This window comes from Ranitomeya variabilis, chromosome 5 (genome assembly GCF_051348905.1).
Source record: "Ranitomeya variabilis isolate aRanVar5 chromosome 5, aRanVar5.hap1, whole genome shotgun sequence".
In the NCBI taxonomy this organism is placed as follows: Eukaryota; Metazoa; Chordata; class Amphibia; order Anura; family Dendrobatidae; genus Ranitomeya; species Ranitomeya variabilis.
Window position 1 is genome coordinate 562475822 of NC_135236.1, and position 27219 is coordinate 562503040.

A 27219-nucleotide genomic window follows, 5' to 3' on the forward strand; every position below is an offset into this window, starting at 1 on the left:
ATTTGCCCTGCCCCAAAAATGTATCCAACATATAAAAATAATTACCAGTATTATGGCGAGGGGAACAAACTGCTTTTTGTTAAAAAATTGCCACATCTTGGCAAAGAAAATAATATGAAAATAATATAAAAATTAGACCTAACGAAAAAAGAAAATTGAGGCAAAAATTTTGAATATCCAGACAAGAAAACTGTTTAGAGCTCCTAAAACCGCATTTACAAAAGGCCACACAATTTGGCAGTCAGCAATAGTGGAAAATGGTCAGGTCTTGAGCTGGTTACTCTGGGTGGATGACTTACAAAGAGTTTAAAGTTGTTCTTCATTTGCTGTCTACCTGCCAGTTGGTCAGCTCATCAATAAATAATTAAGGGCAATATTGCATGTGCACTGTGTCCTGTCCTCCAGTAACAAATTAGGTTAAACGGAATATATGGCACGGAGAACCTAAATGTTTATCTGTCAAATACAAGGGGGCAATTCATCAAAGCTTTTTCGACAGATTTCTGGTAAAAATAGTTGGAAAGTTGCAATTTTTTTGAATAGTGCCAGGTAGTCAAAAAGATGTGACATTTTTATGCCATTCGCCATGGAGTGGGACGGGGACTTGACGGGGCATGGCCATACTGACTCATCAAATTAATGATGAAATGCCGCTTAATGAATCAGGGGCGTCTGCTCCAAAACACCTCCTTCTTATCAAGACTGGCAACAGAATCTCCTGTCCTGATGAATCACGATAATAAGCTTATGGAGTTTGTATGTTCCTGTAGTTATTCTGGTTTTCTCTTAAATCATTGTTATACATTACCAGCCATTCCATAAAAATGCTAGGTAGTGAAATGGAAGAATAATTGGCAGTGGTGCCTGTTCCTTCCCTGAATCAGGAAGCTAGAGACTTGTTAGATCAACCAATCACGAAAAAAGAAGTAAGATGTTACAGAGAATTTACCAAATAATAATTCCCCTGGCTCCAATGAACTCCCCGGGGACAATACATGCGGTGCTTATCTCCAGTTCTAAAGTCCATCTTTGAAGAATCTATTGAGAGCGGCTCTCTACTGGCGTACATGTTGGAGGAAATAATCGTTGCCATACCCAAACCTGGGAGGGACTCCACTCTCCCCACCCTTTCTGCTTCATATCAACCTATGAAAAAAACTTGCTGACATTTTAGCTACTTGTCTTTCATCTAGAATCCTTCAGAATGTTCATGAAGAACAAACTGGGGGACAAGTGTTGGCCTCCCTGGATGCCAGTAAGGCTTTTTGACTCCATCAAGTGGGAGCTCCTTTGGGCAACAATGCGCAGGATGGGTTATGTACTTCTATTTACTAGATGGATATATTTCAGAAAATTTTTCCCGTCCATCCAAAGCACCCAATAGGGATGCCTACTATCCCCATTGTCATATACACACGTGGTCAAAATTGTTGGTACCCCTCGTTTAATGACAGAAAAACCCACAATGGTCACAGAAATAACTTGAATCTGACAAAAGTAATAATAAATAAAAAAAATCTATGTAAATGAACAAATGAAAGTCTGACATAGCTTTTCAACCATGCTTCCACAGAATTAAAAAATAAATAAAACTGATGAAATAGGCCTGAACAGAAATGATGATACCCTTAACTTAATATTTTGTTGCACAACCTTTTGAGGCAATAACTTCAATCAAACAATTCCTGTAACTGTCAATGAAACTTCTGCACCTCTCAACAGGTATTTTGGCCCACTCCTCAAGAGCAAACTGCTCCAGTTGTCTATTGAATCCACCTGGATCTGGGCTTATATACCATTTACATGGGTCCAATAGGCTAATTGTCAGTGTTGTAGAGCTGTGTTAAAGAAAGCAATGGATGTTCGAAACCCGCACCTGTGTCTATCCTCATGATGGAACCGCTTTTGAAATTCAAGAAATTTTTGCAATTTCTGAAGCTGGAACCTTCCCTTTTTTCAGTGTAACATATACGGGTCTGTTGCACTGAAGTACCAAGTATTGCAGTGTATCAAGCAGCGATCAAAGTGTAGAATACTTAAGTCCCATAATGGAAGTAAGTAAAGTAAGTGACAAAAACAAAGTTCAATTAAATTTGCAAATGGGAAAAAAAATGCACAAAACAGCTGACAGGTACAGGGAAAGATGTGGACTCAGCGCCAGAGCCCACATCAAAGGGAGAGACACGACATGCCCAGTACATGGGCATGTCGTGAAGGGGATTAATTCCGCAAAACGTGATTCAAATTCCCCAAACCGTGAATCAAGTAGTGGTGTGGGTGGTTATACAGCTCTCAGCATTCAGAGAAATGCTAGATCTGTACCAGATGAAACCGAGATTTTATAAAGAAATACAACATGCAGCCCAGTAATGGACAGATTGCTGGGATCAAAGTCACTTCTATATCTTGCTGCTCTCCAGAGGGGTTAGCAAAATTCTGGTAACAGATTCCCTGTCAGGGCTCCGCAAATGGCGGCTACAAGTATTTCGGCAAAATCTACACTCCAAAAGTCAACTATCGCTTCTTCCTTCTGAACCCTGCTGTTTGCCTGGACAGTCATTTCCGATCACATATAGGGTATCACTGCACTCAGGAGAAATTGCCTAGCAGATTTTGGGGGCCATTTTTACCTGTTACCCCTTGTAAAAATAAAAAAGTCAGGTAACATAATATTTCAGTGGTAAAGGTGGAATTTTTATTTTTAATTTCCAAATGTTATAAAATTCTGTGAGACCCCTATGGCTTCAAAATACTGCACTCCTAGATGAATTCCTTGAAGGGTGTGGTTTACAAAATGGGGTCATTTATGAGTGATTGTTAATGTTTTGGTACCTATGGAGCTGTGCTGATGGTGCTCATGATCTATTACAACAAAATCTGCATTCCAAAATTCAAATGGTGGCAAAGTACCTTTTGACCACTTACTGGGGTATTGCTACATTTGGGAGAAATTATGTAATAAATTGGAGCATTTTCTCCTATAAAATATTGGCTAATCTTTTAACCCTTCTAACCTCCTTACAAAATAAAAGCACATTTGAAAAATGATGCTGATGTGGGAATGTTAATGGTTTAAGGTTGTAAAATTTCAAAGTTTGAAAATTGATAATTTTCATCAAATTTCAGCTATTTTTCTAAAATAATGCAAAACATATTGACCTAAATTTACAATTAAAATACAAGTACAATTTGTCAAAAATAGATCGGTCTCAAAATCACTATCATATGTGTAAAGATTTTAGAGTTATTAATTACCACATAAAGTGACACTGAATAAAAAAATTGGGGCTTGTGTATAAAGGCCATAATAAGCTCCACCATTAAGGGATTAATGAATAAAGTACAAGTTATACTAAATCTTTTCCCTCAAAACTATACTATATTCCAATATATTCAGTTTCTCCTGTTCTATAAAAATTGATGTATTAAAGAGTAAATGTTTTAATTTTTTTCCAATAAAATCAGTACTACACATGAGAATGAGAATGTGACGTTAGTCACTACTCATGGACAAGCCGTGAGGTTAGGTAGTCAAGAGGTCCAGGACCAAATATCTGTCACGCTATGACAGTCTTCGGTAAGGAAGGGGGGGACTCAAACTGGGACCCTAACTATCCCTGTCCCGGGGGGTATTCTTGAAGGTAGAGAGGTCCAAGTCTCCGTCCTTACTATGTTCCGGTTAAACTCTGATCTGTCATCTCCCTCATCCAATGAGGCATGGGACAGAAATGAAAGGTAAACAAGACACAGATAAAACAGAGATAACAGAAAACCTCCATCATACCAACAATAGGGAGGATGAATAAGCTAAATGAGAACAGGGACCAGGAGATAAACAAACATACTACAGCAAACGACAGAACACTACAATAAGTAGTATACTTATATATACGTATACTCCAACAGCACACAGCACAGGAAGACAAATCTCTAAGGCTACTTTCACACTAGCGTCGTTCACTGCACGTCGCTATGCGTTGTTTTGTAGAAAAAACGCATCCTGCAAAAGTGCTTGCAGGATGCTTTTTTTCTCCATAGGCTTGCATTAGTGACGCAGTGCGACGCATTGCCACACGTCACAACCGTCGTGCAACGGTTGCGTCATGTTGCGTCGGACCGTCGCCACCAAAAAAGTTGCATGTAACGTTTTTTGGTGCGTCGTGTCCGCCATTTCCGAACCCGCATGCGCGGCCGGAACTCCGCCCCCCACAATGGGGCAGCGGATGCGTTAAAAAAAAGCATCCGCTGCCCCCGTTGTGCGGCGCTTTCACTGCAAGCATCGGTACGTCACAACGACGCAATTCGTCGTGCGTCGTACGACGCTAGTGTGAAAGTAGCCTTACCAGCAAGGAAAAAAAGGTCCGACCAATGTTTATAGGAAGAGGCAATGACCAGATCAGAAGCAGTTGAAATGTAGCTGCATGTTTCTGACTAGCATAGAAAGATTGTTAACCTCTTCAGCACCAGAGGAAACTAAATCCATTTAATGTGGGACACAAATCACACTATCTCTACAGAAGACTTGTGATTAATTACCAAACATGACTAACTCCAGTTCTTCCAGGGGGCATGATACCCTCGTGACAATATCAACAGGGATCAACATAAACAAAGGGGTAAGCTAAAGGCTTAGTCAGGTCACAATTTTGGAAAGGTAGCAGATCAAGACAATACAGTGAGGCAAGCAGTTGGTCAATGGCAAAGTCCAAGGTCGGGCAACAAAGATCAAATACAGGAACACAGAGCAAGCGCACACCACTTGAGATACGCTACAACTGACACTAATTGAAGGCATAGAGCCACCTAAATAGCCAGATAATCATTCAAATAGCAGACAAATGGTGGAAGACCTGGCATACCCTGGCTCTGATTGGTCGGCTGAATTGTCACTCACCATAGTGACAGCTCAGCACGCCCCTGTCCTAAATTGGACAGCTGAACTGTTACTCACTGCATCCAGACAAACTGAAACGTTGTAATTAGTGATGAGCGAGTATGCTCATTACTCGAGTTTCTCCAAGCATGCTCGGGTGGTCTCCGAGTATTTCAGTGTGCTTGGAGATTTAGTTATGTCGATGCAGCTGCTAAACAGCTTGAATACATGTAGGGGATTGCCTGTTTATTAGGCAATCTCCACATGTATTCAAGCTGTCTAGCAGCCGCAAATCATGCAGCTGTGTCGACATAAACTAAATCTCAGAGCACGTCGAAATAATTGGAGACCACCCGAACATGCTTGGAGAAACTCTAGTAACGAGCATACTCGCTCATCACTATTTGTAATATATCTTATTGGAAAAATCTGCTTTTTTCTCTTCCTAAACTAATCATTCTCAAAGAAGTCACTTATCCATCGAGCATCTTCCTGATAGAAACGGTCCCGGAGTAGATAATGGTGCCAACATCCGTCGGCATGACGTGGATCCGGTGTGGTACTGAAGAAGGCGATGATACGTTCCCTGCTGGTGACGTTAAGTCTTTGAAACGTCCCGTGGAATCCTCAGCAAGGAGACTCCGGTGGCCGGCAATGTATAGGCCACAGTCCTGTCAAAATTAAGCAATTAAGCGAAGCTCGACGAATATGCACGGGGATTCAGGAAGCGGTACCACATCTCAGTCTCTGTCAGGCGGCACACATGCAGCACTGACCGTTATAGAGTGATTGGCATCTTGATGTCTGGGAGTCAACCTGCACATGGCGAGCTTCTTGTCAGAGTCTCTGCGGTAGGTTTCTCTCACGGCCGAGCACGCATCTTCGCTACTAATGGTCCCCGAAGCAGGACTTCTAACTCTCCTTAGCCGGGCGCTGCGCCTTCCCACCAACTCCGTCTGTTCCCGCGCGCTGCGCTGCCCCTGGTCACTCTTAGCCACACCCCCTATCAGCCTGTGCAAAGATCGGACCGGTTGCCTAAACTTTCCCCTAGACAACAGAGGAGACAGCCCCGACAGTTCCAGACCCAGCACAAGAAAGGCACCCTCTGCCCGGTTTCTCTTCTTACACAGCAACTGCCATCTTTCATCTCAGTAATGTGAAAATCTGTATTTGGTGAGATTTTAGAGATTATGGTCATGATTTGAGAGTAAAAGATTAATTTAGAAGGTGGAAGAAGCAAACTTCTCTTTTAAGATATATAACAAAGTTTCTTATCTTCAGTTTTAGTATTGATGTATGAAAAAAATAAATAAAACGGTAGCATATTTTTTCTTGGACAACCGTTATGCATAATAGTTCTGTAAAATATTTTGTTTACATCGATATGGTGTGTAATATAAATGTATATGATGGTGTGATGTGTATATATATATATATATATATGTTTGTGTCCAGGCAAGTCTTGGGGGACGAGTAAGAATGATTGTAACAGGAGCAGCACCCGCATCTCCCACAGTTCTGGGATTTTTACGAGCAGCCCTGGGCTGTCAGGTAAGTAAAGGGATTTTATGTTTGTTTTGCTGCAAAGGACACTGGTTAACTAGTGCATATCAGAACAATGGTACACCTGGCAGCTAATAAACACTTATATCAAGCATATTAATTATTAAGGGACAATTGCTGTTTAGCCTGCTTAACCCATGTATCTAATCTGTTTTGCTTACTTGCTAATTTTCTTTTTCCTCTTAAACATCAATCATTATTATGTGCTTTTAATTCTACAATTTGTGTATCCTATAGTGGATTCACACTCAGCAGTAGGCAGCATTCACACAGGCACTGGATTCTTGTGTCAAAACAATGTTTATTTCCACAGGTTGCACAGCACCGAAAAAACAAAACCATAAACAAAAAATCCCTAGCCTTGTCTAGGCACTGACTAAATAGACTCCGGCTACTCATACACGACTGAGTAACAAACAGCATATATTGTTTGTAGCAACCAGGGATACTTGCAGTTTGGTGCACGCGGCCTGTGCAGTCTCTTCTTAGAAAGTGATTCTGGATTGTCTCTCTCTTAAGCACCAACACAGATACACTCTGGTCACCTTCCCCCAGCTGACTGACTAAGGTGAACAACTAGCCTGGTTATATATATTAATGCACAGCACCTAAAACTGTTCGATCAGCCACTGTAGCTCTACGTTTGCGAGTTTGCCATCCTTACACGGGACTTCTACTGATTGCTAGTGCGGTTACTTGTTTCTTTAGACATTCTTTAGACATTTCTAATATCAATATTGAATTATGCATACAACAGGTATATGAAGGATATGGACAGACAGAATGCACAGCTGGGTGCACATTCACAACACCTGGAGACTGGACCTCAGGTTGGACTCATTTTTTTAATTTTTAATTTTAGTAAGTTCAGAGGATTCAGTACACATGATTTACATCAATCAGCCAGCATACTTTAACTACCTGCCTATTATTGTGTAGTCCTCATTGTGCCACTAAAACATTTCTGAGTCACCAACGCATGGACTACACAAAATCTGTGTGGGGCATGTGGACACATGCTGTTTCCATTGAGGTTTTTTACTTCTATGCAAGGCAAATTTGTTTAAATCTTTAATTAATTTTTGCATGGAATATTGCCCCAGTCTATAAGTCGAAATGGAGTATCTATAGAGTTGGACAACCAAATTGAAGAAGGTGGAAGTAGATGAAACCTGTTAGATTCAACATCACAAATTTATGACGCATAGTGAACTCCAGGGCCTAGATCGGGATTGAGCCTTGGAAATGTGGCATGCAACTTCGGAAAGAAGAGGACCAGTTGATGAGCAGCAGGGTGGCCAGAGAGGTGAGTATTATTTTTTTTTCTTTAAATCAATACTCACCTCGCTGTCCGGTCCTCTTCTTTCCATCGTTGGGCACATTTCATCACTGACCACTTCACTATAGGCCAGAACTTCTGGCCGTGACCAGGCCAGAGCTTACTGCTCATAATAAGGTTGTGTTGCCTGGATGCAGCCTGTAGTTCTGGTTTATAATGAAGAGGGCAAAGTTGTTGTGCGTGACGGTGGAAAAAAGAGAACCAGACAGCGGGCAGAGAGGTCAATAGTGAGGTGGGTAAATTATTATTATTTTTGTAATATCCGACATTTGTAAGTCAGATGTTTGTCCATCAAAGACTCCTTCTAGTCTACTTCAGAAGCTTTCTATACCCAGAAGACAATGAGCTCTTTTCATTCCTTGGTAGTATCTTTTGTGTACAATACTTATCAAATATTACTATTAATGCATAATAGACATTACTCAGGTGTATTGCAAGATACTTGACAAAAACTGCATTATCTTGTTTTTTACAATACTTGCGTGCCATTTGCAGGACATGTTGGTGCCCCACTACCGTGTAATTTTATCAAACTAGTTGATGTGGAGGACATGAATTACTTTGCTTCAAAAGGAGAAGGGGAGGTATGTACTATGTCTGAATTTACACTCCAGTTGCCACTGATTTAACAATGTTTCGAATGAAAATCACAAATTATGCTATTTTCAGTATCGAAAATTACTTGCTGATTTTTTTCGTGGTTTGAAATAAATGTGTATTAAATTATCCAATTTTGAAGGATATTTACCAAAGGAATTGTAAAAATTTCCCTTTAGTGTATAGTTAAGGGAAACTACCGTTATTAAATATTATGAAGTCATACATGAAAAGAATATGGACGCACAACTCTTACGGTTCACAGAAAATACAGAAGGGGCTGACAGCACTCACTTATCTGGGGCGCCCGTTCCTCATCCAGGGAACCTTCCTGGATATTCCAAGACCATCAATATATAAATGAACAGCGCTCCATCCAGGTGTAGAAGTCTTCAAAGTATTTATTAAGCCATATAAAACATAGCAGCGACGTTTCGACCATAGACTGGTCTTTATCAAGCATACAATATAGCAAAATGGGCTGCCTTAAGTAGTGTGGATGCCACACAGTGCACCAATCACCACCCAGTACAGCCCACACCACATAAACAACAACTGTGACATATAAAAATAGACATCAGATCTAGATAATTACATAATACAGTGAATCTATACAATTTCCCACAATAAAAACATCAAAATGCATAATAACTCCAAAGATCCCTTACAAAATCCGTTTCCAGCTGATGTATCCACTTCCTGTGTCTTCATCTCCATAGGGACCACCGACCAACCGGTGACCACATAGCATCCTTGCAGTGTCCAATCCAGGATCATGGCGCCGAATACAGGAATAGCCTATCACCTTATCCAGTGTAAAACCACCCCGCCGTTGTATCCAATCCATAAAGGCCTTTTTCCACTGATCAGTAACCCCATTAAATATACCTATATAGTCCTACCGGGTCACTATGATCCAGCCAGGGCATACCTCAGGAGCGCAGGCGCCCGGAGCATCGGACTAGCACCCGTCACATGACCGCAGCAGCGGTACGCCCCCATTGCCCCGAGCGCAAGCGCCAACCCCAGGCCGCCCAAACAGGCACCCACGGGAGTGCGCCAGGGCACGGAACACAGGGAACGCCCCACCGCACGCCCACGGCAAGGGCCCGCCCCATCTCACAATGCGCACGCACCACCATTCAGTCGCTCCAAGGCACCTAGCTCATACCATCAGCGCTAGGAGAGCTATCATGAAGCCACACGAGTGCGCCGCATCTCAATGAGGGAACCAGAGCAAGCAAGGACCCACCATAGAGAGAACATTGCGCACAAGTTGCCACCATGTAGCTCAATTATATCCTGCGCCCATAGCACATAGTTCATGTTGATACCTCCACACCAACAGACCCCATGTGTAAAACATATTCAAGTATAGCATATCATCTTACACTACAAAAAAGGGGATTTAACTCTTACGGTTGTCATTACATTTCCTCAGTAAGTTCAGGACTAGCACATGCCAGAACGTAATATCCACTTGGGGTCCGAACTCTGAGACACCCAATATTCTTGCGAATTTAAAGTGCTTCCCTGTGGCTTCAGCGCTTCATTATTCTGAAGTGACCTGGAGTGATAGGTACACTTTCAGTGTTATCAGTACTTTAGGCTATCAATGTCTTTCTTTCAGATATGTGTAAAAGGACCCAATGTATTCAAAGGCTACCTTAAAGATAAAGAAAAGACAGCAGAGGCTTTAGATGAGGATGGCTGGCTTTACACTGGAGATATTGGAAGGTGGCTAACGGTAAGTAACTGATTTACCAATGTTTAACAAACTAGAATTGATTCATACAGAGTTTAGCCCTCTTTTGGGGGGCTATCCCTACTTTTCCCATATAAAGGCCCCCTGTATATTTGTGAATGAACCTGAAAATTGAACACAATGGATTTTGCTGAACAGCAATTGTTCCGGCCCAGCCATATAAATCACCTGCAAATGTGAAGCCGTTGCCAGAATTCCTATTTCCAGAATCTGCGTCTTTACTACTGTTTTGTACTATCAAAATGTCAGATGAGGATAATTATTTTTGTAGGAATGAATATAGTAACTGAAGAATGATTGTATATTTATAGCATTGTACAATACCAGAGAATCTTGCATCTGGTAAGTCACCTAGCAGAATATGTACTTGATAGCAAGGATTCCCAAAGGTGTCATTTACTTGTAGCAAAGAACTAGGTGGTCTTAAGGTGCATTTACATGGCACGATTTTGTGAGCGAGAATTCCCAGGAATATAGGACAGTTTGTTTCATAATAATAGTGCAGTCTAAAGAAGCCAAAGAGATCACCGTTCTCAGCATTGTTCTGTGTTCATGGATCACACACGTACCCATTATGTCTTAAGGTGCTATTCACATGTCCGTATTTTTACATGGACTGTGTGTCAGTGCCAAACACGTGGAGAATGTCCATTTTTTTTTCCAGCAGCACGGATGACTTGGCTCATGGATGGCATCAGTGTACAGTGTATAGGAGAAGCTTTGTAATGTATTTATTTCTTTATGCATACTGGATAAACACTGATGACAATGATGGTAAAAGCGGACACATGGATGACACACTGATGGAAAATACTGATGGAAAACACTAATGGCACCAGTATCGTTTTTTTCACGTACTGTTTTGTATAGACGTGTTGAGGAGGCCTAAAAAGGACCTGAGGTGCCGAGAAGGATGGCAGCCTGTTTGCGTTGAATGACCTATTACAGATCGTTTTGTGCACATCTGAGGCACAGTCTGCCTGTGTAAGTAGGTTGTGAACCAACCGCCAACCTGCAAATATGTTGCCGGTCGGTGGTTGTTTAATGCTGCGTATCACGCAGTGTAAATGCATCCTTAGATTTGGGGTAGAAAAGGATACAATTTATATAACCTGGCATCAGAAGACTGTTGTTATCTTAACATCTTATATTTTCTCTTGAATTTAGAATGGTACACTAAAAATCATAGACCGAAAAAAACATATCTTTAAACTTGCACAAGGGGAGTACATTGCACCAGAGAAAATTGAAAACATTTATATACGCAGTGAGCCTGTGTCCCAAATATATGTTCATGGGGACAGTCTGCAGGTAAGCACATCTTCAGCAATATGTTTGTTGTGTTCAGCCTAATGGAGGACACTGTGTGATAACTGACAATGCTATATATACTAATGAAGGATACAGCATGTAATAAAGGACAATGCTATATATAATAATGAAGGATACAGCATGTAATAAAGGACAATGCTATACATGCTAATGAAGGAAACACCATGTAATAAAGGACAATGCTATATATGCTAATGACGGAAACAGCAAGTAATAAAGGACAGTGCTATATATGCTAATGTAAGATACAGCATGTAATAAAGAACAATGGTAAAGATGCTAATGGAGGACTCTGTGCATAATAGGGCCTCTTTCAGACATTTGATTTTCTCATATGAGCACTATCTGTGGTCTTCATGGAAAGCTCTCATTCTTGTGATAGCCTACGGAATCATTCATGCGTCTGTGATTTTTTGTGGACTGAGCGGACTGCGGAATATCACAGAGACATGTCCAGTTTTGATCCGAGTGTCGGTCAAAAGCAGCAATGCAAGTCAATGATTTCTTGAAAAAATTGGACTGCACTCTCTTGACATTCAAGTGCTGTCCAATTTCCACTGACTGTCAGAAAGGAGAAGGTGGAGAAAATTTTTTTTTCTCCACAGATGAGAAAAACTGATAACACTCTGATCAAACTATGACATACGCTGATCAAAATAAGCGCTTCATTTTTCTCATATGTGATAAAGACGGAAGTCTGAATGAGTCCTAAGGGAGGACCATGTATGGAGAGGTGTACTTAGGAATTCTGCACATATGCATGGGGGGGGGGGGGGGGAATTAACAAACCTCCGAACCCAGATTTTGTAGAGACCTGCCATATTCTGTATATTTGTACCATGTGTAACTAAACATCCCAGTATAAGCTTAGGATAAGCTGAGAGTTGTTTCACAAATAAGAATGGTCATATAGATCATACAGTGATTACAGCATTCATTTATTAGGACTTTTCTGAGCAGAGTTTTGCTCATGGAGTAACTGTAAACTTTAATTCTTAAACCAGAGTGTCTTTCATATGCCACTGTGCCTATTAAAATACCATTAATATGCCACTGTGCACCATTAATAAAGTTAATATACCACTGTGCACCATTAATAAAGTTAATATACCACTCTGCTCCATTACTAAAATTATGAAGACGCTGTACCCCAAGAATTAAAGCTGCACTTCCTCATTCTAGTTTTAGACATGTGCAGTATGGCCATTCTGCTGTTCTGTCACTCTGTGCTGGACCTTATGGTGTCGCATACTTTTTAAAGCCTGTGCCATCACTGCTGCTGATGTTCCTATGATTCCTGGAAGATGAAAGAAGATGTTCCTGATCTTTCACTGATCCCTGATCTTTCCTAATCCACCCCAATATCACTCTCCCCCTTTTCATTTCTTTTTTCCTCTCTCCCTCTCTCTAACACCCTCTTCATCCCCCCTTCTACCACCGAGCACTTGATTGCTGATCATTACTTGATCACTCAATTTTTGGGAGGTTTTTTGTTCATGTGTCCTGCAGCCGCCGAGCGCTGTTCAGTGGCACAAATCACTGGTCGGCACTTGTGCTCACTGTTTTCCAGGAATTTTTTTGTCCCTATCTGTGCCCCTCCCCCCTTTGCACCACTTCAGTGTGTGCATCCTACAGCCACCAAGCCGCTGATCACCACTGATAGGCACCCATACTAGATATTGAGAATAACTTTTTTATCCCTTTTGCACCACATCCGTGCGTGCGTCCTACAGCCGTTGAGCACCGGTCGGAAATTTATTTGCCTCCAGTTGTTGTTTTTTTGTGTGAAAAATGAATTAAAAAAAATAATTTACACTAGTTGATAGGACTAGATTATGGCAGTAAAAATATATTATAGTAATTGGCGTCTACTACAGTATGTTGTACTGAATTTATTTAGGATTAGTGTCAGATAGTAAAGCATAAAAAGAAGCAAAAAAATAGTTTAGACTGGTTGATTTGACTAGATTAGAAACAGTAAAAATATATGGTAGTAATTGGCAACTACAGTATTCTTCATTGAATAGTTAGAGTTCGTGTTAAATAGTGTGGAAAAAAAGAATCGCATCCGTGTGGGCGTCCTACAGTCGTCAAACGCTGTTCAGTGACACACATCACTGATCAGCCTCTGGTTGTTGCTTTTTTTTCAATTAGATTAGTTGATAGGACTACATTAAGGAACAGTAAAAATATACTGTAGCAATTGGGAACTACTGCAGTATTTTTTACTGAATATAGTAAAGGTTAGTGTCACATAGTTGTGGACACTTAGTCATTTTTATTTTACTTACCAAATTTTTATATTTTCATTTTTTTTGGTTTCTAGATTCTTTTCTTATTTTTTATCCTCTAAATAAAAAAGTTTACAAAACACACACACATCTAAATAAAATTTGGTACACACACAAACACCGCATACGTGAAAGAATGTCATGCTCACCCCAATCATTGAATTGAGCGGAGGATATTGAGGGAGAGAATACCACCTTCCTTTATATTTTACCCTCCTCCTCTTCCTCAAGTGATATCACGCAGATACCACAGAACAGAAACTGAACCAATGCCCGCCATTACTGACCAAGTATGGACCTCACCACACAAAGATTATGAGCCACCGATTCCTGATTTTGTGGCACAATGAGGAATCAAACTTGACACCATCAGAGTCTCTCCTCTGAGGATTTTGTAAACCTCATGGTGGCCCAGATAAATTTGTACACCCAGCACTTTTTGGCACAAAACTGCCCTTCATGATTTTCTAACTGGACAAAGTAGAAATGAAAATGTTTTGGGGCCTTGTCTTTCACATTGTCTCAGTGAAGCCAGAACATAGGCAATATTGGAGTTTTGACGTTTTGTATAACACTCCTGTATTCCGAATGGCTATTGCCCTAAATAATTTGAGGCAATCCACAAATTTTTGCATTACAGTGATAAAGCACAATGTTCTCCCCGAGATGACTCCAACTTTGACCAACTTTCCAAAGTTCGGCCGGCCATTGATCACTTCAGCAACAAGTTTGTTGAGGTGTACGTTCCCCAAGGGGACATTTGTGTGGATGAATACCTAATATGTTTCAAGAGGCGGCTCAAATTCCTGCAATACCTGCCCAGTAAGAGGACCAGATATGGAATTAAACCCTGCAAGCTGTGTGAGAGTACCTCAGGGTGCACTCACAGGTTTAGAGCTTATGAAGAGAAAGATACCCGGGTTGAACACCGTGAATGTTCCCCTGTCCTGGGAATGAGAGGGAAATTGTGTGGGATTTGGTGCACCCACTGCTGTATCAAGGTTATCACCTCTTTGTAGATAACTTTTATACCAGCATTCCACTCTTCAAGTCCCTCTCTGCGCAAGCTACCACTGCATGTGGTACTGTCCACAAAAATCAGATAGGCCTCCCTAAGATGCTATTTGGGCAGCTGCTCATAAAGACTGAGATGAGAGCCCAAAGTTAAGACAACATGCTGGTGATCATGTACAAGGACAAGAAAGATGATCTTTACTTGACCACTATACATGGTGATGGCAGCACCCCCACCACTTTATGAGGTACCTCTACACAGGCCACCAAACCATACTGTCTATTGGGGTACAACAAGAGCACGGGGGGAGCTGATCATGCCCTCCAGCTGTACAGTGCCATGAGAAAAGCCAAGTTGTAGTACAAGAAGCTGGATATGAACATTGTACACATGGCAATGTATAACGCATACGTGCTATCATGATGTACAGGCCAGACCGGAATGTACCTTCAGTTTCATGATGAAAGTGATCAAGGCTCTGATCTTTGAAGGTCAGGAAGGAGCCAGCCCCAGTACTTCCAGAAATTAAGGTGCTCGTATTGCACCAGGCCAACATTTCCCTGGTGAGGTCCCCCAAAGAAAGGAAGGTCACAAAAGAGGTGCCGAGTGAGTTGCAAAAGGGGGATACGCAAATATTATCAATACTACACCTGCCCTGACAAACCTGGCCTGTTTATAAAAGAATGCTTCAAACTGTACCTCACATCCATGACTACTAAATTAATTTCTGACTTACACAACTAACTTATGCTAACCTGACATACACTATGCAACTCATGTATATTAAACTGACGTATACTACACAACTCACGTATGCAAACCTGATGCACTCTACACAACTCACTTATGCCAACCTGGCGTACACTATGCAACTCATGTATACCAACCTGACGTATACTACACAGCTTACATATGCCACATACCAGGAAACACTAGATTAGTTCAAATATAGAGTCACTTGTGGACGGTTTCCATTGTTTTGCCACATCAAGGGCTCTTCAATGGCGACATGATTCGTTGGGGGGTTTCCACTGTTTACACACATCAGGAGCTCTGCAAATGTGACTTGGCGTTCGCTTTCTATTCCAGTCAATTTTGCATTCAAAAAAATCAAATGATGCTCCTTCCCTTCTGAGCCCTGCCGTGTGCCCAAACAATAGATTTCCCCCACATATGGGTTATCTGCTTACTCAGAAGAAATCATACAACAATTTTTGGGGTCCATTTTCTCCTGTTACCCTTGGGAGAATAAATCATATGGAGCTAAAAGAACATTTTTGTGGAAAAAATTCGATTTTTTATTTTCACGGCTCAACGTTGTAAACTTCTGTGAAGCACCTGGGGGTTCAAAGTGCTTACTACACATTTAGATAAGTTCCTTGAAGGGTCTAGTTTGCAAAATAGGGTCACTTGTGGGGGGTTTAGGCACATCAGGGGCTCTCCACGCTGTCCGCTCTAAAATTAAATTTTTGTCAAAAAAAGTGAAATGTTCATTTTTTCCTTCCATATTGCATCAGTTTTTATGAAGCACCTGAAGGGTTAATACATTTCTTGAATGTGGTTTTGAGTTATTTGAGATGTGTAGTTTTTATAATGGTGTCACTTTTGGGTATTTCCTGTTATATAGACCCCTCAAAGTTACTTCACATGTGATGTAGTGCCTAAAAAATGGTTTTGGAAATTTTGTTGGAAAAATTAGAAATTGCTGGTTAACTTTTAACCCTTCAAACCCTTTTTTTTGTTTCAAAAATTGTGCTGATGTAAAGTAGACATGTGGGAAATGTTATTTTTTAACGTTTCTGTGTGACATAACTCACTGGTTTAATGGCCTAAAAATTGAAAGTTTTAAAATTTCCCAAATTTTCTGCCAAATTTCCGATTTTTTTTTTTTACAAATAATCCCAAGTCATATCGAACAAATGGTATCACTATAATGAAGTACAATATGTAATGAAAAAAGAGAATCAGAATCAGTGGCATCTGTCTAAGAATTCCAGAGTTAAAACACATAAAATTACACTGGTCAGAATTGGAAAATTTAGCCTGGTCAAGAATGTGAAAACAGGCTTGGATGTGAAGGGGTTAAGGATGGACGGCAGCGGTGCCAGAGTGTTAGCAGGGAGGCCACAGAGGAGGATATTGCAGTAGTTGAGGCGGGAGACCATGAGGGTATGCAATAACATTTTTGTTGATTTATGGTTGAGGAAAGGATGGATTCTGGAAATATTTTTGAGTTTTAAGCGGCAAGAGGAGGAAAGAGCTTGGATGTGTGGTTTGAAGCACAGGGCAGAGTCGAGTGTTACTCCAACGCAGCAGATTTTCGGTACCAGAGAAAGCGTAATATAATTTATTGTGATAGATAGATCAGGTAAGGGAGTTAGGTGAGATGGAAGAAAGATGATGAGTTCTATTTTGTCCATGTTGAGCTTTATGAAGCGTGATGAGGAGGAGGATATGGTTTATAGACACTCTGGAATTCTGGACAGCAGAGAGGTGACATCTGGGCCAGAGAGGTTGATCTGAGTATCTTCAGTGTATAGGTGGTACTGGAAGCCATAGGACTTTATGAGTTGTCCCAGGCCAAAGGTATAGATTTAGTAGAGTAGGGTTCCCAGAACAGAACCTTGAGGGACACCAACAGAGAGAAAGCAGAATGAGGGGGTAGTGTGGGAATGGGAGACACTAAATGTGAGGATTCAGAGGTATGTGGAGGTCCAGGAGAGGGCAAGGTCTTTGACTCCAAGGGAAGAGAGGATTTGTAGTAGGAGGGAATGGTCCACTGTGTTGAAGGCAGATGACAGGTCTAGAAGGAGGAGCATAAAGAATTGTCTGTTAGCTTTTCTTCTAAGTAAGTCGTAATTTTGGTCAGGGCAGTTTCAGTGGAATGGTGGGGACAGAAGTCGAATTGTAAATCATTAAAGAGTGAGTTAGATGAGAGCTGAGAGGAAAGTTCAGCATGGACATATGTCGCTGTTCGAGGAGTTTGTGGCGAACGGGAACAGTGTACTGGGGCGATAGCTGGATGTAGAGGTCGAGTTGAGGGATAACTTCTTCAGAACAGACTTGATTGTGGCATGTTTGAAATCAGAAAGGAAGGTACTTGAGGTTAGTGATAGGTTGAAAAGATGGGTTGGGGCCGGAATTAGCATGGTGATGAGGTTGGGGAGGAGGTCTAATGGGATGGGGTCAAGTACACAAGTGGTGAGCTGCAATTTGGAGAGGAGATGAGTGAGCTCTCCTTCAGCAATGATTGGGAGGAAGGTTATGGTGGAGGGACAGTGGTATTTCATACTTAGGGGTTGTGGTGGATGGGCAGTAAAGACTTGCCTTGTTTGGTCAACCTTATTTTTTAAATGTGCAGCTAAGTCTTCTGCAGAGATGAGGGATGTTGGAGGAGGCAGTGGAGGGTGGAGGAGGAAGTTAAAAGTGTTGAATAACTGTTTTTTGGGGTTGTGGGATAAAGAAAATACAAGTGTTGTCAAATAGACCTGTTTAGCAGAGCTGAGGGATGATTTGTATGTGAAAGTTGCTGTTTTGAATACGATTAAGTTATCTTGCAAGTGTGTTTTCTTCCAGAACTGCTCCGCAACCCTGGATACTTGAAAAATCTTTTTAGTGAGGTTATTGTGCCAGGGTTGTCTATTGATTTTTTGCACTCTGTCATGCATGAGAGGGGCGACTGAGTCAACAGCTGATGCCAGTGTGGTGTTGTAGAGAACCGTGACACTGTCTGTGTCGTGGAGTGAAGATATGAAGGACAGCGATAGAATAGAGTTGGAGAGCGTGTGAATGCCTAGTTGTGCAAGGTTTCTGCTGGGGTGTAATAGTTTCTGAACATGAGGGCAGTGATGAGAAAGTGAGTAGATGGTGTTCAGATGGGGGAGAGGTAAGGTTGTGAGGCTGGATAGGGAGCATAGAGTCTAGTGTATGTCGGTCTGTGTGGGTAGCTGCAGAGGACCACCGAGTAAGACCAAAGAATGAAGCAAGGGTCAGGAGATTGGAGGCTGCAGGCTGGCGGGTGTCAGTGGGGATGTTGAAGACGTCCATGATAATGGTGGAAGTGTCAGCAAAAAGTGTAGAAGCCAGGTGAAGTGATTAATAGCGGCAGTGGCCTAGCCTGGGGTGCGGTATATGAAAGCTACTTGGATAAGCTAAGAGAAAAAGGGTGAACGACTTATAGCTTATTGCAGACAAAATGGGTATTCCAAAGCACTTGAGAGAAAGGGCGCAGCAGATGGTGGTCAAAGGAATGGGTTTGATACTGCATAGATTGAAGTGGTTTCTAGTAGGTTTGGGAGTGATAGAAGGGAGAATTAATGGGAGTATCAGCCGTTGAGGTCCAGGGTTAGGGAATAAATCGCTAGCAGCGAAAAGAAGTAGAGACAGGGGCAGGGTGTGAGAAAAGGAGAGTAGATTTCTTGTTTTGCGTTTTAGGAGAAGGGATTTGTGAAGGGAGTAGGTCTGCAGATGAGGTTAGATATGGAGGGTGACATAATTATTTGTTTGGACAGTGCTGTGGTTTGGGGATAGCGAAGTAGGGTAATAGTGGGGCAAAAATTGTAATGGCATAGGTAAGCATGGTGAAAGTGTAATTGTATGAAGTTAAAAAGGTAAGCACAGTTAATAAACAGTGTAGCTCTTTCTGGATACTTCTATGACATTTCTATATATCTCTAACGTATGCATAAAAGCTGCACTCGAAGATGCACACAAAGACGTATTGTATAACTAAATAGTAGAAATGATTGTTTCTCTATCACTGTACTTAATTCCTGCAGAACTTGAGAGTAAATACCATTAGGGACCTATGATTTGTCAAATTTATTGATTTTGAAGCACGGGTTGAGCAGATGACATTTAACCCAAGAGCCATAATTTTTTAATTTTTTCCATCAATATAGCCGTATGAGGGCTTGTTTTTTTACAAGATAAGTTGTACTTTTGAATGAGACCATTCATTTTATCATGTGACACACTGGCAGGAAGCAGGAAAAAAATCCAAGTGCGTTGACATTTAAAAAAAAAGTGACATTTTACAATTGTATATTTTTTTTTATTTACTATGTTCACTATACGGTAAGACTGACCTGGCAACATGATTCTCCAGTTCAGTACAAGTGCATAGATACCAAAGATTTTTTTTTTATTTAAGTGGAACTTTTTTTTTCTAACATTCGTTAAAAAAAAGCAAAAAACTTTATTATGTCAACATTTTCCAAGACCCAGAACTTTTTCAGTTTTTGGGATATGGGGCTGTATGAGGAATTATTTTTTGTATCCTGAGCATTTTTATTGCTACCATTTTGGCATAGATAAGATGTTTTGATTGCCTCTTATTGCATTTTATTCCAATGTTGCAGCAGCCCAAAAAAATACTCTGGTGTTTTGATTCTTTTGTTCATTACACCGTTTACTACCGATCAGATTATTTTATTTTATATTTTGATAGATCATACTTTTACTAACAAAGTGATACCAAATGTGTATTTTTTTAAATTGTTTTATTTTTAATGGGGTCAAACGGTGATTTGAACTTTTGTGTTTTAACTTATTTTTTTTCATATTTGTATTTTTTTTATTTTTTATTTTAATCTTTTTACTGTATCCAATAGTCCCGTCAGGGAGTACATAGAGAAAATCATGATCTCCTATGAATGCCAGCAAAACGCTGGCTTTCACAGTAGGTGTGTAATGACAGGCATGGTGGTCTTCAGCAGACATCATAGATAAGCTGATGGGCGGATGGAATGACGCGTTCCCTGCCCCCACGTGTTAAATGTCACTGTCAGAGATTGACAGCAGGAATTAACAGGTTAATAGCCGTGGGTGGAGCTGTGATCTACGCATGGCTGTTAGCAGCACCTGATGGCTGATTAAATCAGACGTCATGTGCTAAGAAAGATAAGGGCTCGGCATGCAAGCCCGCATCAAATTCAAGGGAACCGCCATATGAAATACCGATACATCATAAGTCATCATGGGGTTAAAGTAGAATTTATGGTATTCCTGATTATTACATTTGTCATTGGATTTTCCTCTGTAAACACTGTAGAGAAAAATGTATTAAAGATAATCTGTCACCAATTTACCCAGATTATTTTTTGAGCGGGCCAACACTATTTTTTGTTTTTGTTTCTTATTGTTTATGTAGTTGAACAATATTTTTGGATTAATTTTACTTTCTTTGGCAATAAGCTGTGCTGTCTCAAACATTGCTACTTTTCTTTTTTACGCAATTTATTTTTCTCTCTGTAATCATTTATTCACTACCCTCTTGCTTTAGTTCTCAAAATGTTTTATTTCTGTCATTTATTTAGCCCTTTACGGTTTTCCTCCTATTTCTAGCTTGTTCATGCCCATAGGGTATGTATTCTGCATAGATCCTATTGCGGAAGCTTATAAAAGTGTGCTATTTACTTTGTGCACTTTTATTTTTCTGAGGACATTGTCCCAGTTTATGGTACTATGATCATCTCTTAAGTTTACTGTCCTCGTAGCCAGGGCCGTATTTGACCTTCATGCTGCCCTAGGCACTTTTCATGGTCGCGCCCCTTACTGACGTCACACACTGAGTCTGTGCATACGACATCTATATAAGGCAGATCTACTGTTAGGGCTAGCGGAACACACCAAATGAATATATAGATTTTATTATGAAAGATGCGTTCGCAGCCCGGGGTCCACCGTGCAGGAGAACCTGCTGCTAGCAAATAGCGGAACTAAATGGCGGTGTTAGCTAACTCTGTTACTTCACAGAGCAGCCGTGAACTCAAAGCACTGCGCCCTGTTAGACTCCACAGTGGCACAGGCTAACTGCCTAAACAAGAGCAGTCAGTGGTCATGCATGCACACGAAACTCCTCGCCAGAGGTGCCAGCATTCTAGGGGCTTATTTCGGCCAGGTCCCTGAATACCCAAGCATACAAACTTCTCGCCGGAGGTGCCAGCATTCTAGGGGCTTATTTCAGCTGGGTCCCTGAACACACTCATACAAGACCACACTGGCGCAAAGTACATAAATAAAGAGCAATACTAGCGCATGGCCGTGCGGCCATGCGAGCCTTAAATAGTTGCAGCATGTACAGGACCTTCCGGAAAGGACCAATGAGAGGCTGCCACAGAGCGTGAGCACCTACAGGACCTTAGCTGCAGTGTCTGATCATGTGACCCTCGATCTCCACTGAGAGATCTTACTCTGGGCATGCTCAGAACGAGAAAAGCAGGACTTAGTCCCAGAAGCGTCTGCTCGCCGCTGCCCAGCACTGACTTCAACGGCAGAAGCAGGAAAAGCAGCAGTAACTCTCTGTACAGAGTCAGACTGAGCGAGATGCTGGGACCGACGTCTCCGCTGAGCAGACTCCACTGCGGCAGGAGAAGAATGGGAGACCGCAGCGGAGATGTGCAGAGACGGGAACTCGAACCCTAACATCTACTCTGTAAAACGCTTTAAAAAGTACTAATTAAACTCTAAAAGAATGAGCGTCTGCACTTGCTGCTCACAGGTTCAGTCTTTTGAGCATTTTTTAACACCTTCAGCTTTTCAAAGTCATCAAGAGATTAAAATAGGTGACCTAACCATGGCTTCAATGAGGAGAGACCTAGTGATATAGAGACATGCTGTCTGCTCATTCACCCCTCCTCTTTACTGAAGGTGTTCAAAGTGAAGCCAAGAGCAGACAATTAGCAGGCGTCAGAGCGAACCTGCAGCCACATTGTGTGCACCCACACTGACACTTGGAGCGCGCTGCTGCACTCATCCAGTGTCACTGGTTTCACACTTGCGTCCTCCATATAATATAATGTGCCCCATAGTCCTCCATATAGTATAATACACACCCCATAGTCCTCCATATAGTATAATACACTCCCTATCGTATAATACACTCCCTATAGTACTCCACATATTAAAATACACTCCTCATAGTCCTCCATGTATTAAAATAGACTCCTCAGTCCTCCATATAGTATAAGACACTCCTCATAGTCCTCCATTTATTAAAATACACTCCTCAGTCCTCAATATAGTATAATACACTCCTCAGTCCTCCATATAGTATAATACACCCCTCAGTCCTCCATATAGTATAATACATTCCTCAGTCCTCCATATAGTATAATACACTCCTCAGTCTTCCATATAGTATAATGCACTCCTCAGTCCTCCATATAGTATAATACATTCCTCAGTCCTCCATATAGTATAATACACCCCTCAGTCCTCCATATAGTATAATACATTCCTCAGTCCTCCATATAGTATAATACACTCCTCAGTCCTCCATATAGTGTAATGCACTCCTCAGTCCTCCATATAGTATAATACATTCCTCAGTCCTCCATATAGTATAATACACTCCTCAGACACGCCCCATAAAAGAGTATGATGTAATCCTCCCTCATAGAATATAATACAGCCCCCCATAGAATATAATGTAGCCCAAGAGAATATAATACAACCCCCTCATAGAATATAATGTAGCCCCCCCAGAGAATGTAATGCAGTCCCCTATAGAATATAATGTAGCCCTCCAGAGAATATAATACAGCCCACCTCCCCATAGAATATAATGTAGCCCCCCAGAGAATATAATACAGCCCACCTCCCCATAGAATATAATGTAACCCCATCAAAGAGTATGATGCAATCCTCCCTCATAGAATATAATACAGCTCCCCATAGAATATAATGTAGCCCCCAGATAATATAATACAGCCCCCATAGAATGTAATATAGCCCCAGAGAATATAATACAGCCCCCCATAGAATATAATGTAGCCCCGGGCCCAGGGAATATAATACAGTCCCCCATAGAATATAATGTAGCCCTCCAGAGAATATAATACAGCCCAACTCCCCATAGAATATAATGTAGCCCCCCAGAGAATATAATACAGCCCCCCAGAGATATATAATATAGCCCCAGAGAATATAATACAGCTGCCTCCATAGAATATAATGTAGCCCCCAGAGAATATAATACAGTCCCCCATAGAATATAATGTAGCCCTCCAGAGAATACAATACGGCCCACCTCCCCATAGAATATAATACAGCCCCCCACAGAATATAATGTAGCCTCCAGAGAATATAATATAGCCACCCATAGAACATAATGTAGCCCCCCAGATAATATAATACAACCCCCATAGAATATAATATAGCCCCAGAGAATATAATACAGCCCCCCCTAGAATATAATGTAGCCCCCAGAGAATATAATATAGTCCCCCATAGAATATAATGTAGCCCTCCAGAGAATATAATACAGCCCACCTCCCCATAGAATATAATGTAGCCCCCCCAGAGAATATAATACAGCCCCACAGAGATATATAATATAGCCCCAGAGAATATAATACAGCCCCCCATAGAAAATAATACAGCCCCCATAGAATGTAATACAGCACCCCATAGAATATAATACAGCATCCAATAGAATGTAATACAGCCCCCCCATAGAATGTAATACAGCCCCCCATAGAATGTAATACAGCCCCCATAGAATATAATACACCCCCTCCCCCCCAGAATGGCCCCACAGTCCAGCACTCATTGATAGATTAAAAAAAACCCACAAACAATCCTCACCTCTCCTCGTGCCCTGCGCTGCTCCCGACTCCGGTCTCAGCAGCTGCAGTCTGTCCTGGCCACACAGCAGGTACGTGATGATGTGACGTCATCACGCGCACGCAGTGTCAGAGGCAGAGGGGAATGATGAGAGAGGGAGCCTCAGCTGTTGCTCTCTCCTCCATCATTGCATTGAACTGTACCGGCATCATAGATGCCGGTATAGTTGAAAGCGTCGGCGCTAGCGGGGGCAGTTAGCACTGGCAGGGGGGAGACTGCGCTGGCTGAGGGGGAGTCGGTGCTGTTGGTAGGTGACTGGCTGGGGGTGCCTGGTCAGCCTGCCGCTAACACCGGCCCTGCCTCGGATGCATGGACCTCTCTGACCCCGTAAGTTGCGGCGCCACTACTTCCTGAATGAATATGGAGGGGCGGTCCTGATCCCGACCCTCCCCCCCTCCGAAAATACATCAGATTTCCTGGATTGTCTAACGGAGGGGAGGTTGAAAAGAAAAAAAAAGTGCTTCCCTGTCTTGCTGCTGCCCCCCTGCCGGCCCTGCGCCCTAGACACATGCCCTCCAGTGCCTAGTGCCAAATGCGGCCCTGCTCGTAGCCCCTCTACTACACATATGAAAACTTATGAGACCCCCAACTAGAAGAGCCTTCCCACTTATTGGATCCTTTCCTTGTGAAAGATAATTTCACTTTAATTATTTTCAAAAACCTATTTTCTTTGCTGGACCTCCAAGTTTCTGCTCCCCAACATTTATCAAAGTAGTCGAAGTCCCCCTTAATAATTACTTTTCACTGATTTGGTGCCTCACCTATTTTCTTTAAGAGGACATGGTCTGCTTCTTCCATTATACCTATACCTATATCTATTAATTGGCCTCTCCCTCACTCGACTTTTCCCTCTCCAGTCCATCCTTAATGCAGCAGACAGGGTCATCCATCTGGCAAATCAGTACTCAGACATGTCCGCTCTGTGCCAGTCATTACACTGGCTGCCCACTCATTATAGGATCCAATTCAAACTGCTTGTTCTGACCCACAAACTTCTCTACAGTGTGGCAGCCCCCTACATCTCTTCCCTTACTTCTGTGTATTGGCCTACCCACTCGTTACGCTCTGCAAGTGACTTTCGACTAACCTCTGCAATAATCAGTACCACCCACTCCCAGCTCCAAGACTTCTCCCGCGTTGCACTTATCCGCTGGAATGCTCAATCCCAAGAAATTAGGACTATCCACAACTTACACAAGCGCTCCCTAAAAACATATCTATTCAGAGCGGCCTATCACGTTCCCTAATCAAAGTACTTTCGTGTGTGTGGCCAATTCACTATCTATCTTAAAATAACCATCCATCAAACTTCACCACACCCAACAGCACCACAAATGCTGGCTGTTGACTACCTCATGCAGCCTTTATCTATCCCCCACTCCCTCAAAATGGTTGGACCATTATTGTAAATGAGAACCTGTACTTTGTGTCTCCCCACCTCATTGCAGATTGTAAGTACTCACGAGAAGGGTCACCTTATTTTGCTTTAAATATTGTGTTACTTATGACTTGTATATGAACTGCTAAACTGCTAAAATGCTGCGAAATTTGTTGGCGCTATATACATTTGTGCTCTTAAGTTTACATACTTCGGCAGAATTTTTGCTTTCTTGGCCTCTCTTCACAGAATATGAATAACACTAAAACTTTTCCTCCACTCATGGTTAGTGGTTGAGTGAAGCCATTTATTGTCAAACTGCTGTGTTTTCTCTTTAAATCATAATGACAACTCAAAACATCCAAATGACCCTTATTAAAAGTTCACATATCCTGGTGATTTTGGCCTGATAACATGCACAGAAGTTGACACAAATGAGTTTGAATTGCTACTAAAGGTAACAACATCCTCACCTGTGACCTGTTTGCTTGTAATCAATGTGTCTGCATAGATGCAAGAGTCTGTCTGGATCCCAGAAACTCACTCAGCTCTTTTCATCCAGCCACTGACGTTTCTGGATTGTGAGCCATGGGGAAAGCAAAAGAATTGTCAACAGATCTGCGGGAAAAGGTAGTTGAACTGTATAAAACAGGAAAGGGATACAAAAAGATATCCAAGGAACTGATAATGCCAGTCAGCAGCGTTCAAACTGCGATTAACAAATGGAAAATCAGGGGCCCTGTAAGAACAAAACCTCGGTCAGGTAGACCAACAAAAATTTTGTCCACAACTGCCAGGAAAATTGTTCGGGATGCAAATAAAAACCCACAAATAACATCAGCTGAAATACTGGAATCTCTGAAAACTACCGGTTGTTTCAAGATGAACAATAAGGAGACACTTGAAGAAAAATGGTCTGCATAGTCGAGTCGCCAGAAGAAAGACATTACTGCGCAAATTCCACAAATTATCTCGCCTACAATGTGTAAAACAGCACAGAGACAAGCCTCAAAACTTCTGGAACAAGGTAGTTTGGAGTGATGAGGCCAAAATTGAACTTTTTGGCCACAACCATAAACGTTACATTTGGAGAGAGGTCAGCAAGGCCTGTGATGAAAGGAACACCATTCCTACTGTAAAGCACGGCGGTGGATCGCTGATGTTTTGCGAATGTGTGAGCTGCAAAGCCATTCAAACTCATGTGTCAACTTCTGTGCATGTTATCAGGCCAAAATCACCAGGGTATGTGAACTTTAATAAGGGTCATTTGGATGTTTTGGGTTGTCATTATGATTTAAAAAAGGAAAACACAGTAATTTGACAATAAATGGCTTCACACAAAGACTAACCATGCGTACAGAAAAAGTTTTGGTATTATCATTCATATTCTCTGAAAAAAGGCCAAAAAAGCAAACATTCTGCCGGGGTATGTAAACTTT

The 27219-nt window shown here is 41.6% G+C and overlaps 1 protein-coding gene across 6 annotated transcripts in view; it reads left to right on the forward strand.

Moving 5' to 3' along the window:
- The window catches only part of ACSL6 (acyl-CoA synthetase long chain family member 6), a 364139-nt gene that overhangs the window by 292857 nt on the left and 44063 nt on the right, over positions 1-27219 (forward strand). For all 6 annotated transcript variants that reach the window (XM_077265964.1, XM_077265965.1, XM_077265970.1 and 3 more), the window contains 5 exons: positions 6329-6424; positions 7194-7266; positions 8271-8359; positions 10003-10119; positions 11305-11448. In XM_077265964.1, coding sequence (XP_077122079.1) covers positions 6329-6424; positions 7194-7266; positions 8271-8359; positions 10003-10119; positions 11305-11448 — 519 coding nt within the window. The remainder of the gene's footprint in view (positions 1-6328; positions 6425-7193; positions 7267-8270; positions 8360-10002; positions 10120-11304; positions 11449-27219) is intronic.